Source organism: Typopeltis vanoorti, chromosome 11 (assembly GCF_054136105.1).
Source record: "Typopeltis vanoorti isolate ZY-2024b chromosome 11, IOZ_Tvanoo_1.0, whole genome shotgun sequence".
In the NCBI taxonomy this organism is placed as follows: domain Eukaryota; kingdom Metazoa; phylum Arthropoda; class Arachnida; order Uropygi; family Thelyphonidae; genus Typopeltis; species Typopeltis vanoorti.
Genome location: NC_143559.1, coordinates 42,063,132 through 42,076,448, shown reverse-complemented (window position 1 = coordinate 42,076,448; position 13,317 = coordinate 42,063,132). Strand labels below are relative to the sequence as shown.

At 37.4% G+C, this 13,317-nt stretch overlaps 1 protein-coding gene across 2 annotated transcripts in view; it reads left to right on the top strand.

The window, feature by feature from the left end:
- LOC150101468 (DNA mismatch repair protein Mlh3-like) overlaps positions 1-13,317 on the top strand; it is a 181,074-nt gene that overhangs the window by 72,674 nt on the left and 95,083 nt on the right. For both annotated transcript variants that reach the window (XR_016549020.1, XM_090400326.1), the window contains exon 7: positions 12,853-12,922. Coding sequence is in view for 1 of the 2 variants with exons in the window: in XM_090400326.1 (XP_090256452.1) it covers positions 12,853-12,922 (70 nt within the window). In the remaining variant the exon portion in view is untranslated. The remainder of the gene's footprint in view (positions 1-12,852; positions 12,923-13,317) is intronic.

Below are 13,317 nucleotides of genomic sequence, written 5' to 3'. Positions count from 1 at the left end.
CATCCTTGGAAGCTGAGAATGATGCTGCCAAGAAGAGGATGAGATCTAGATTTTTCTTTCATAGAGTGGTGTGTGATTGGAATGGATTGCTATTGGATGTTGTGTGTGCAAGCAGTGTGAATGAATTCAAGAACAAGTATGACAGTTTGTGTCTAGTATGTGGCTTCTCTTGATGAGTCCCTGACTCCCTGGAGGGCTCTAGAGCTTTAATAATAATAATTTAATCACAAAGAGTAGGTGGGAGACCACAAGATGGAGTTTGGTAAGAAGATTGATGTGCCAAATTCGATAACATGCCTTTGGAATATCAACAGTTGACCACATAACTTTCTTCAAATATTTACACTGCTTGTGTCCAAAGATGAGTAAGGTTAGTGAAGAGGTCTGTTATAGAATGAGAGTGGTGGAATTCATATTGGCCATCACTAATTAACTGATGGGTTCCCAGATAGTGAAGTAGTTGATTGCTGATGACCTTATCTTTTGACAGTATTGGGAATCTCAGCAATGGGACAACACTTTAATATTGACTTTTATATCCCTTTTTAGGACAGACTAGTTAAAAGCTTGCTTCCATGCTATTGGATAGATGAGTAGTCTATAAAAGTAACATGTGGGCCAGGGGACTTATTAGTGTCAAGGCTATTTGAGTATTTTTCTGATGTCCTTGTGGCATAAGGATAAAGGAAAGCATCCTGTGGAGTGGATAAGAGGAATTTGTGTTGGTTGTTTCAACAAAAGTTGGAGGAAAGAACTGATGCAGATCTGCCCTATCTTTAGGAGATGTTACCAATATTCCATCAGAATGAGAGCAAGAGAGAGAGGTGGAAAAAATTATAGAGCAGAAGTTTTTTTTCAACAGCCTTGGCAATGCTCAATTGTATTTGAGCAGGGTTATGCAAGTTTAGTGCATCTTCTTTTAAGGCATTTGATTGGCGTGCAGAAGTCTGCTCAGCAAACTACCATCTTGTAGTCTCTTTCAATTTTTTTGCACCTGGATCACGATCTTTCTCTCAGGTTGTTTGCTATGTGTCATAGTAGATTCTCTCCTTAGATTTCTCCACCTGCCAAGAGTACAGCAGAACTCTGAACCCACTCTCTTCCTCTTGTACATAAATGACTTGCCCTCACTGACCTTGAGTCACATCCCTAGCTATGATGATGATGACAGCCCACCCCAGTTTTTTCCTTTCATTTGCTAAACCTTCTGATGTTCAGTCATTAAAATCCTCAAGATCTTCCATAACAAATCCCTTAATCTCTGATCTCCTTACTGTTCTTCAACGGAATGAGGATAACCTTGTAAACTTCGACATTCTTAAAACAAAATCTTGTATAATTTCTCATAAGAAAGAGCTCATGTCATGTTCATCAAAACATGATCAGATTTCTCTTCTTGGACTGACCTGCACTTCCACTTTCCTGGCACAAACACATCTCAGCTATCGCATATGCAGCTGCCCAAAACCTGATGTGTAATTTTCCACACAAGGCACTGCTTTTCACCTAAATGACTATTAACAATGTATAAATCTCAGATCCACTCGAACATGGAATACTGCTCATACATTTGATGTGATTCACCCAGAGTTTCATTAGCATTGCTTGATGCTATTCAGAGAAGGATGGTCAGATTAATCGATGCTCTTTCTCTCACACAGACATCACAGAATTTTTCCATGGCATATGTCCAGAGATGGGAGCTGTCGGAGATCTGCTGTGGATCTTGATTGGCAAAATCTGTATTGGTGGTCGTGGGTTAGTTGACAGTTCCTTAGATATTAAAGAAGTTGATTATTGAGGACCTGCTCTATTCCTTTGGACAATGTTGAGGCGAGAGCAATAGATTAATAGTTGGATAATGGACACTTTGGAATTGGCTGTAAGTGGGCTTGCTTCCATGCTGTAGGGTTGATGCTAGTTGGGTATAAGATAGTGTATGGATGATAAACAACAGGTTTTAGGAGCACAGCTCCTGAGCACAATTGGTGGGATTCCATCAGGATTGGAAGCATTTTTGGTTGTTCATGATTCTTCTGATGTCTTTTTGACAGGAGGTATATGATGCATTGTTCCATGTAGAGATGGAGGTAATTTGTCTTCATAATCTGTGTATGAAGGCATTCAACTATCCAACTATTAATCTATTACCATATTAAGTTGCACCCAGTTGCTTTTGTGAGGGATCAAAATGCATGACTGTTGGCATAGGGTGGTGAGTTTTTTACATTTAGCTGTATCTAAGTAAGATTTACTTTTTTTTTAAATGATGATTTTGCAAATATTATAGGCTTCAATGTAAACTGTGAGTTAAGCTGGGAACTTTTGTTTCAAGCCACTGCTGATAAGCTGTTGTCTTTTTTCGGACTGTCCTGGCATACCTTTTGGAAAATCATGTCTTGAATATAGGGTGGGAATGTTGAACAGTAGGAGGAATTAAACCTCCATATATGGTAACATTCTAATATGGATCATTTCTGTAACAAGATCACAACAAGTATCTGAATCTACACAGTAGTCTAACCATGGAAAGAAAGATTAAAAATCACAGAAATCTTCCCAATGGTGTTCTAATGCCAAACTACACAACATTGGGAAGGGCTGAGAGGAGGAGGAATGTTCCACAAGAGATAAAACTTGGATGAAATTGTGATTTGGATTACCAAGTGGAGCCATCACCTCAACAGTGCATGATGTTGAGCTGATGGCATTTCCTTGCAAAAAACAAGCCAGTTACAATTGTAGACATTAAAGTCACCAAGAAAGCTGACTTCACTGTAAGGAAATTTGTATTATATGAAATCAAGCTTCATGGATAAGAAGTTTATGTGGTGGGAATGGTTTTCAGAATTTAAGGAATGGTAGAGACAGCAGATGATCAAAGATAAAAAAGAAGACGAATTCAAGATTAGGCATCCTGTGAGAAGGTATGTCAGATTGCACAAAATCACAAGTACCATCCTTGTGGCAGGGAATCATATTAGGATGCAGTTTGGACAGTTAAGATGGGCTGTGGTTGTTGTGGTAGAGACTTGGGTTTCATTCAAAAACAGGAGATCAGGTTTGAATGTCTGCATCTAACTAATCTAAATTATGTGATGATGCACATAATTTAGGTTGGCGTTTATATTACAAATGTTGGTAAAGTGAATGTGGAAAAAAAAAAATTTTAGGGGCAGTTTTTTTGGGGGCGGGTTGTTTTATTAATTACAGTGATAATACATTTATTTAGGTTTACTTTTGTGCTGGTATGGCAAAGATGAAGTAAAAGAGCAGGGAAACATACAATTAATGCTGTAATGTGACCTTGACAGTGTTGTTCCTTGTATACCATTACTATTTGGTTCAGTCTTGTACACTATCTGGTGGCAGCTTGTGGAACTACTTGACAACTGTACCCTCAAAGATAGTAAGGCTATAGCTATCACCTTTGTCTACCACTCACACTGCATGTTGAAAGACTACTGGCAGGGAGACTACAAAAACTGGAATTCCTGTTCTGGGAATCAAACATAGCAACAGCCATTTCAGGTCCCAATAAACAAGGTGGTGATATTTCAGCAAACATTGATCATCTAGTAGGTTTGTATATCCTTACTTATACAGCTGGAATACTCGTGGTGTAAGAGCTGATTTGGTGGAAATGGCACCAGCTATTTTGGCACCTGTATTACAGTGTGGCTCATAAGTTATTATGGAGGGGTTTAAAATGTGAATAACTCATAACTAATAAAAAAAATCTCCAGGTTCTGTATTTCATTATAACAAAAAAAAGTATAAAGATAATTAATAAATAAAAAAGTTATGAAATGTTTAAACCTCTTCGTGACTTATGGACAACTATGTAGTAGATGGGGTCGACTTGACCAGGTGAGGCTTTGTATGAATTATGGGCCCATAGTGGTCCATAATTTGCTCATATTTTATAATAGTGTATCCAACCCAGCCATGGACTTTGCTAAGGCATTTGGTACCAAATGAAAGACTCCATTGCATGAAGAGGATATATAGACCCCATTGCATGAAGAGAATGAACAACAGTGGTCCAATCCTTGGACCACTGTTGTTCATTCTGTACATTAATAAAATTGGAAAGGACCTGAATAGGAAATGTTGGCTTGTTTGCTGATGATGCAAAGATATGTAGGGCAATCAGGGATGCTATTGATATGCAGCACTTAGCTGGAACTGTGGATGAGTGATAATGGTTGCCAATTCAATGTTAGTAAGAGTAAAGCTATGTACTTTGGTGTGGCATAGTATATTGGTGAAATTATGCGTGGAAAAACTGATAAGTGATGAGACTTGGGGATTTTGGAGTTATGGTGGAGAAAGTTGAAGTTCAAAAGTCACATAGCAAAAGTTGCAAGTATAACTCAGAGGATAATCGTGATTCCAAAATACAACCACACCTGGACTATAATGTGCAGATTTGGTTTCTTTCTGGGTTCTGAAAGGATGAAGAAGTTATAGAGGAGGTACAAAGAAGAGTTATAATGATGATATCGGAATTATGGAATGTAGATTATGAAGATAGACTGATAATATGGGGACTGCAGGCACTGGTAAACAGCAAAACAAGGGGTGATATGGTAGTGACCCGTGAACTTCTGAAAGGGTGTTATGGGATCCCAATAGATGAGCTTTTTTGTTATATAGAAGGTAGAGAGAGAGGACAAAGGAACGTCAATATAAATTTGTGTGTGCGGTTAAGAAACGGTGAGAGCTAGATTTTTCTCTCATAGAGCAGTGAATGAGGGGAACAACTTTCCTGTTGAAGTAGTAAATGAATTTAAGGGATGTCAGCTAGTGTTGGTGATATGTAATCTTCACTGATGAATTCTTGAATCCCTGGAGTGTCTGATGATGGCAATGATATAATAATAATAGTATTGCATTGTTTCAGAATAAAGTCAGAAATAATTGATGTTATCATACAATGTTAATCATATTTTTTCTGCAATTCAGATTTTAAAATACTGGGCTCTAGAAAGTGTGACTGTTATGAAATCACACAGAATGATTTTTAATTGGTATGTTTATAAAAAAAAAAAAGAAGAAAAGATTTTGGTTTTAATTGTATTTATTTACAATTAAAAATTACAATTACTTCAACAAAATCAATGATTTTTGTTTGGTGTCAGCAGGCTCATGAGAATGAAATTATTTGAAAACATTCTCATTGAGTTTTAGAGAAAGTGAAGGTGACTGGATTATCTTTTCCTCATTGGAAAATTATGTGGAGACTGGAATTTATGGAGCTTATATATTGTTTGTACATCGTAAGGTTTCTTAAAGAAGTAGTAGGGCATTTGCTGTTATTGGTTGAATTTTCAGGTCAGTAAGGGAAGGAAGTAGTTAAAAGTAAAGAGCTTTGATGCACTTTCCATACAGAGAGAGAGAGAGAATGTAAAAAAAAAAAAATCACATTTGCACTAATAATCAACAGAGAAGGTACATCATCATTATATCATATGTTCACTGGACATCTACAGATGCCATATGGTCACTCTGATGCTTGGTGATGTTGTGCCACACCAGGCCTCGCCATGTAGTCCTGTTGTATGCTTTTCTGGAGGCTTCAACTCTCTCTGAAGATCAGTCACTCCACACACACCATCCATCTATCTTATTGATGGTCTACCCCTTCCTCTTTTTCCAGGAACTTTACCTTCTATTAGTGTTCTGAGAAGTCCTCCTTCCATTCTTTCTATATGTCAAATATTTTAACTTTCTTCTGTCAATATCCCTGAGGAACCTTAAAGTTCTACTGATCTCTTCTAACACCCATTCATTTGTACGCCTTTCAGTATATGATATCCTCAACAGCCTTCTATAACACCACATCTCAAAAGCAGCTATATAATAGGTTCCAAGTCTCACACCCATAAGTCTCTGTTGGAAGAACAACTGCATTCAAAATCCTCAACTTTGTTCCCATGGAGATAGATCCACCCTTCCAGATTTTAGACGAGCCTCTGACTGTTGTTTTAGCCATTCCTAATCTTCTTCTGACGTTTTCTGAACAGCAGTTCACATTAATAATGGATCCCTAGTACTCAAACTTGCTGGCTTCCTCAATTCTTTCTCCATTAAGGTACACTTGTTTCTCAAGAGCTTCCCTGTTGGTATTAACCTTTGCAAACCATCTTTGTCTTGCTAGGATTGAGTTGAAGTCCTCTGTTATTGCTGATCATTAACTTTATCAAGAATTTGTCCTAGTTCTTCCTTATCATTACAGAGGAGTACGGTATCATCAGTATACCTCAGATTACTGATCAATCTACCACCTATCCTAATTCCTGTCTTGAGCTTATCCAGTGCTTCATGCATGATGTCCTCCACATATATACTAAACAAGTGAGGAGAAGGTAAACATCCTTGCCTACTCTTTTTCCAGCCTAATGCCAATCAGTCAATCTAACACCTATTCTTACTGTGTGCTTCTTGCTCCCTGTACAAGTTGGCTATCAACCTGATAGTATGTTAAGGAAAACCCATTCTTTTCATTACTTCCCACAGTTTCACATGCTGAACACAATCAAAGGTTTTAGATAATGATAATTTATATTACCAGAGGGAGTCTGAATTCTTTATACTTTTCTATGATCTGTCTAAGGCAAAGGATCTGATCTCTGGTGCCCTTACCTTTCCTAAAACCTGCTTGTTTCTTGGGCATCTTTGCATCAACTTTGGCCTCAATCCTATTTAGCATGATCTTCAATAAAATTTTGCTTGCATGAGATATTAAATTAATAGTTCTATAGTTCTTGCAAGCCCTCATATCTTCCTTCTTATGTAGTGGTATTAAAACTGGCTTCTTCCTGTTCTCTAGGCCATGATCCAGTCTCCCATATCCTTGTAATCAATCTATGAAACACTCTTATTCCCCCCCCTCCATCTCCTGTGGTCTTAATCAACTCTGCTGGGATTCCATCTGCACCTGAGGCCTTATTGCTGTTAAGCTGCTTAACTGCTCTTTCAACTTCATGCTTAAGTGGAAGAGGTTCTGAAAATTTTCCTCTATCTGTTTTTGATTTCCAATTCTTCTGTTAGTAATGCTCCATTCCTGTTTTTTATGACATTCAATTTGGACTTGAAACTTGTGCTTTAGATCATGAACTAAATGAAACATCCTTTTATAATTGTACCTCCTCATCTGGAACTCTGTCTCTTCACATTTATTAGTATAGAACTTTTCCTTGTCCTGCTTGATGGCTCTTCTGACTTCTCTATGTAATCTCTTATATTCTTCAGTCCCTGTGTCTCTCTGTTTTTCCAGCCACCTTCTTTCAATTAGTTCCCATGTTGAATCTGGTATCCATGGGTCTCTTGGTCTTCTTATTGGGCCGAGATACTTCTTGGCTGTATCCGGTATTATTATCTTGACTCATTCCCAAAGCAGAAATGAGTTTCAATGAGTTCTCATTTGTCTTCAAAAAATCATTCAGCCGAATCAATGTTTCTTCCATGAATCCACTAGGAATTACTTTAACATCCAATCTAGTGGAAAGTACCTGACTTGGAAGTTTTCAGAGTCTTAGTCTTATTTTCGCTTTTACTAGCTGATGGTCTGTACCACAATCTGCTTCAGGACAAGTATGCACATCAGAGATGCTTGTCTTCCACCGCTGGAGAGCCAGGATGTAAGCAATCTGGTGCCTTGACCTATCGGTGTTAGATATCTAAAGTATAGATCTGTCGTGGGTGTTTCTGGAAACAGGTATTGGTAATAACTAATCTGTTAGCATGGGCAAATTCTAACAGTCTTTCAGCATGGGTGTTATGTTCACCCAGACTAAACATGCCACACTCCAGCCTAACTCTCATACTCTTTCTCACTTTTGGATTTAAGTCTTCTAAGATGTAAAGTATGTCTCTCCTTGGTAAGCCATCCAAAAGTGACCTCCATTCCATCTGGTCTCTGTAATTCCCAGGATGTCAATTTTATACCTATCCATCTCTTTATAGACAATCTTCATAGTATAATCTGTAGACCCTGAACATTCCATGTGCCTATGTAAAATTCCCTTCTAAGATTAATCCTGTACCTTCTGTGTTGCTCATTCGCAATATCACTGACTTTTGTTGGAGACTGTGATATACTTCTTGAACAGGACCCTCTGCCTAAGCCATGAATGTGGCTCTGATTATTCTGCACGACAACCAATGCAGCATGAGATGTATTATAAGGCACAACCATATTAGCATTTTGGAGTAAAGTCATTGCAAAAGAAAGTTGTAGGGTTGCAGAGGCTCTTTCCACATAAGATGAAATGAAATAGGAAAGATTCACCCCTAGCTCTCGAATACTCTAATAGCATTGGGGGGAAGGAGCAAGAAGAGAAGAAAGAAGGAAAGAAAAAAGGGGAGGGACCAGTCTACAGATAATATAACAGATGTATATTACATGAAGTAAGGCATGGTCCAGCATCAGGTCCCTTGGATTTGCCAAGCCTGTACTCACTAAAGTGAGCCCTTGAGGAAGAGAAGGTACAAGATTCTATAAAATACAGAAGGAAGAAGAAGACCATAGCACATAAACTTGCTTATATTAGGGATCAGTGGTTTGGATTTCTTCCAGTCCTTTCTGTTGCACTTAAAGCAAGCTGTATGAGAAAGAATATTACTCATGGGATAGGTGTGGTAGAATTAATGCTGACAATTGCTGATGGGATGTGGCTTTCATATATGCACAGGTTAATGGATTTTTCAAATTATTTTGGAAGAGATGGAAGTTAGAGCAGCAAACAAAAATAATTTGTTACAGTGCTCTCCCTATCAATAAAGCTTTTTGTAGTGCTAAATGAAAAGAAATGGCTGGAATTTTGCATATTCCACAAAAAAGAGAGAGAGGTAAAATTTAAAGTTGCAGTAAATTTGCCTATGGAGAAGCAGCAACAGCAGTATAATTTACTCTCATAATTAGGTGAAATGGAATTAATATATCACAGAGAAATAATTAAACAAGTTTAATAGATCTTAATTTTTGTTTCTGTCATCAGGGATACAATCTTAGAATAAAAAGTTAAACTGGAACCTTCAAGTCCTATGAGAGGGGGGGGGGGTCCTCTATGGGTGCTGTTTTAGGTTTCTTAAATCTTTATCCATGTATTTAATACCCCATTAAATACTCTAGTGTTTAATTCTCTATTAAACCTCCAGCATGATTTCCTAAATCTTGGGAAGTTTAACACAACCATATTTATTTAGGTTATCCAAGGCGTGGGTCAGACTTGACTGACCAGAGTTATAGTGGTAGATGTTTTTGTCTTCTTCAAGGTGGATGTTGGAATATCTCCCAATTTGATTGTAATTTGATAAGTTGCAAGAGCAAGGAACTTTGTAAATATTTGAAGAGAGAGGGGAGGGAGTGGATCTTTTTTTTTTTTTTTTTCCTGAGGCGCCCCAGATATAGGGAATAGTAATAAAATTTTTGTTATCCATATGTTGAGAGGGATGTTAAGAGATGAGATGAACAACTATTTTGTTTATGTTTTTGCATTGTAGCCATAGGACAGGAATGTCTGGTGAATAAAGGAGAGTTCAACTATAAGGGAAGCCTAATTATTATTAAAACCCTTGTCAATAGAGCCTCCACTCTCTGTTGGGAATGCATTTTTCAGTAAAGTGTCAGAAATGGTGGGGGTATATTGGTTAATAAAGAGATAACATAAGAGTTTTGCATGATATCGTTATTATTTAAAAACCACATTTTGGATTAAATATTTGAAATTAATGGAATTTTTTATATAAGATGAAGTACATCTAGTAAGTAGAGTTAAAGGTTTAGCCAACTGTTGGGCTAGCTTAAATGAGGAAGAGTCACTAGCATCCACTGTGGGACAGAGAGGATTATCGGGTTTATGAATTTTAGGCAATCTAATAGTATAATTAATTGAAAGGATATTGTTGAGGAAAATATTTGGGGGTATTAGGAATTCTGGCAACTGTATGTTATTTTTAGCTAAGAACAGATGCTTTGAACACTACACCCAACTGGGTCAATAGAAATGGGGGAAAAAAAAAAAAAAGAAGAAAAAAGGAGTTGTGCACATTAGACACGGAGGAAGATTACTTTTCTGTTTGTGAAGTTAAGACTTTAGCAGTTCACATTCATATTTTATGACATAAATGAAATGAAATTTTTTAAAATTTTATTTTAGCTGTTGTTGACACTAATACCGAAGTTTCTATCATAGCCATGTTTATATGTTTGCTTTCTGAATTGCTTTGACCAGATAGTTGTAATTTTTCTCTAGAGAAGAATTATTCTTATTTGCTTAGCTTATTTCTATTCAGTATACTGCTAGAAAATTAGAGTAAAATGGTTTCCAGTGTTGAGGCAGTAAAATATAAATAGATATTGACTCTGATTGGAGGTTAATTGCAGTTGGAAAAGAGAGAGTAAATTATTAAAAAAAAAATAATAATAATAAATGTGTATATATATATATTAGGGTTACGAAGTAATTTTATAAACTTGTTTATTTTACTCTTAATCCCAAGTAAGCAAACAATTAAGTTTGCGCCTGAACGTAGTTCAAGTCTAAAGGTGGTGCAACACCAGGGCAACTCATTGTAAAGGTGGGTAAAGCTCTGATCACTATTCTTAGTATTTTCCATAATGTAAAGCACATCCCACTAAGAGATGTATACTGCAATACATTATGGGTGGGGTCACTACCCAGACCGGTTTCAACCTTTTTTGAGGTCTCCTCAGTGAGTAGCTAGACCCTAAATACCAAGGTTTAAGTAATACAGAGCCTTATCAACTTTACCTATACAAATTGCTACAATGTGTTTTTATTTTGAATAAAAATCTGGAGGAGATATAGATGTAAATAAGTTTTTTTACCTTGGGTAATGTATATTAGGGTTACCAAGTAATTTTATAAACTTGTTTATTTTACTCCTAATCCCAAGTAAGCAAACAATTAAGTTTGCACCTGAATGTAGTTCAAGTCTAAAGGTGGTGCAACACCAGGGCAACTCACTGAGGAGACCTCAAAAAAGGTTGAAACCGGTCTGGGTAGTGATCCCATCCATAATGTATTGCAGTATACATCTCTTAGTGAGATGTGCTTTACATTATGGAAAATACTAAGAATAGTGATCAGAGCTTTACCCACCTTTACTATGAGTTGCCCTGGTGTTGCACCTTTAGACTTGAACTATGTTCAGGCACAAACTTAATTGTTTGCTTACTTGGGATTAGGAGTAAAATAAACTTCTTCTTCTTCTGCAGCTTCTCCCATTTAAGTGGGGGTCACTGTTTATAATGAGTCCTCCACACCTTCCTGTCTTGGGCTGTCACCACATCCAAGTTCTTCATCCTCAAGTCCTCTTCTACCAGCTCCCTCCATCTCTTCTTTAGCCGCCCACGCTTCCGCCTTCCTTGCACATCCATCTGCATGAACCCTTCTTCCCACATATTCGTCCTCCCTCTTCATCACATGACCAAACCATCTCAACCTTGCCTCCTGTATTTTCGCTCCTAAGTTCGTAACTTTCACTGTTCCCCTTACATAGTCATTTCTCAGACGATACTTTGTGGTCACACCGCGCATCCACCTAAGCATTCTCATCTCTGCTACTTCCATCCTGCTGATGTTATTTTTCCTCAGGGCCACAGTTTCTATAGCATATGTCATAGCTGGCCTCACTACTGTTCTATAGATTTTGCCTTTCAGATTGATCGGCACCCTCTTATCGTATAACACTCCAGCCATCTCCCTCCAGTTCCTCCAACCAGCTTGTATCCTGCATCCCACTTCCTTCTCAGCTTCTCCATCTTCTTCCACTGTTGAACCTAAGTATCTAAAGTCTCTCACCTTCCTGATCTGTCTCCTGTCTGCCGCCCACTGTGCAACACATATACTCTGTCTTACTTCTGCTCAGTCTCATACCTCTCTCTTCCAGTACTTTTCTCCATCTTTCCAGTTTAGTTCCCGCTTCTTCTCTTGAATCTGCACACAGCAAGATGTCATCTGCATACAACATTGTCCAAGGCACATCTCTCACTTCCTCTGTTACCACCTCCATCACAATATTAAACAGAAACGGACTTAATGCTGACCCTTGATGCAAGCCAACTGTTACTTGAAAACTTTCTGTCTGTCCCAGACAGGTCCGAACGCTTGTCTTCACATTTCTGTACATTTCCCGCAACACCCTGACATATTTCTCCGGTACCTTCTTCTCCCTCAGACACCTCCAGACTTCTTGCCTTGGCACTCTATTGTATGCTTTCTCCAGATCAATAAATGCCAGATGTAGCTCCCTTTGTTTCTCTCGATACTTTTACATCATCTGCCTTAACCCAAAGATAGCATCTGTGTTGATCTACCAGGCATGAAGCCAAATTGTTCCTTTGCAATCTCCACCTCCTTCCTTAATCTACCATCAAGAACCCTTTTTAGGATTTTCATTGTGTGGGACATCAACTTTATTCCTCTGTAATTTTTACAGTCTTGTGCATCCCCTTTACCCTTGTAGATGGGGACAAGAGTACTCTCCCTCCATTCCTCAGGTATATTTTCCTGTTGGCAAACTTTCATGAACAGGTCCCACAGCAGGTCAATTCCCTCTTCCCCCAGTGCCTTCCATGCCTCCACTGGAATTCTGTCGGGGCCCACCGATTTTCCATTCCTCATCCTCTTCATGGCCTCCATCACTTCGACTCTAAAATAAATCTTTTATAAAATAAACAAGTTTATAAAATTACTTGGTAACCCTCACATACATTACCCAAGGTAAAAAAACTTATTTACACACACACACACACACACACACACACACACATATATATATATGTATATATATTATGTTATAAGTTTACATATATTTCAGGTGATAGGACAAGTTGATTGCAAATTTCTTGCATGTCATATATATTATACAGATAAAAAGACTTCTAAAGGTAAGTTAAATTGTTTCATTTTGTGTTTTCATTTTCTCAAATAAAATACCAACATAATTTATTTTAGTTATAAATGATATTTTAATATTTAAGTTATTCACAATAAAAAAACAAATGCTACATTCACTTGCTTAGACTACTTTAATTAAACAATCGGTACAAGGACATCCCTTCCCCTGAACAAAAATGTACACTTCAAAACAGAATCATCATTGCTTGATATTATATTTTTTGGAGTTTCATAATGGAAAATAAAAGAATTCAGAGAAATCACTGAGAAGTTTGAAATTGGTTAGAAAAGAAGTCTTAACATATTAACAATATGTTAAAATTTGAATTTAAACTTGGTATTTAGCTTTCAAATATATCTAATCACTTCATTATGTGTTGATGAC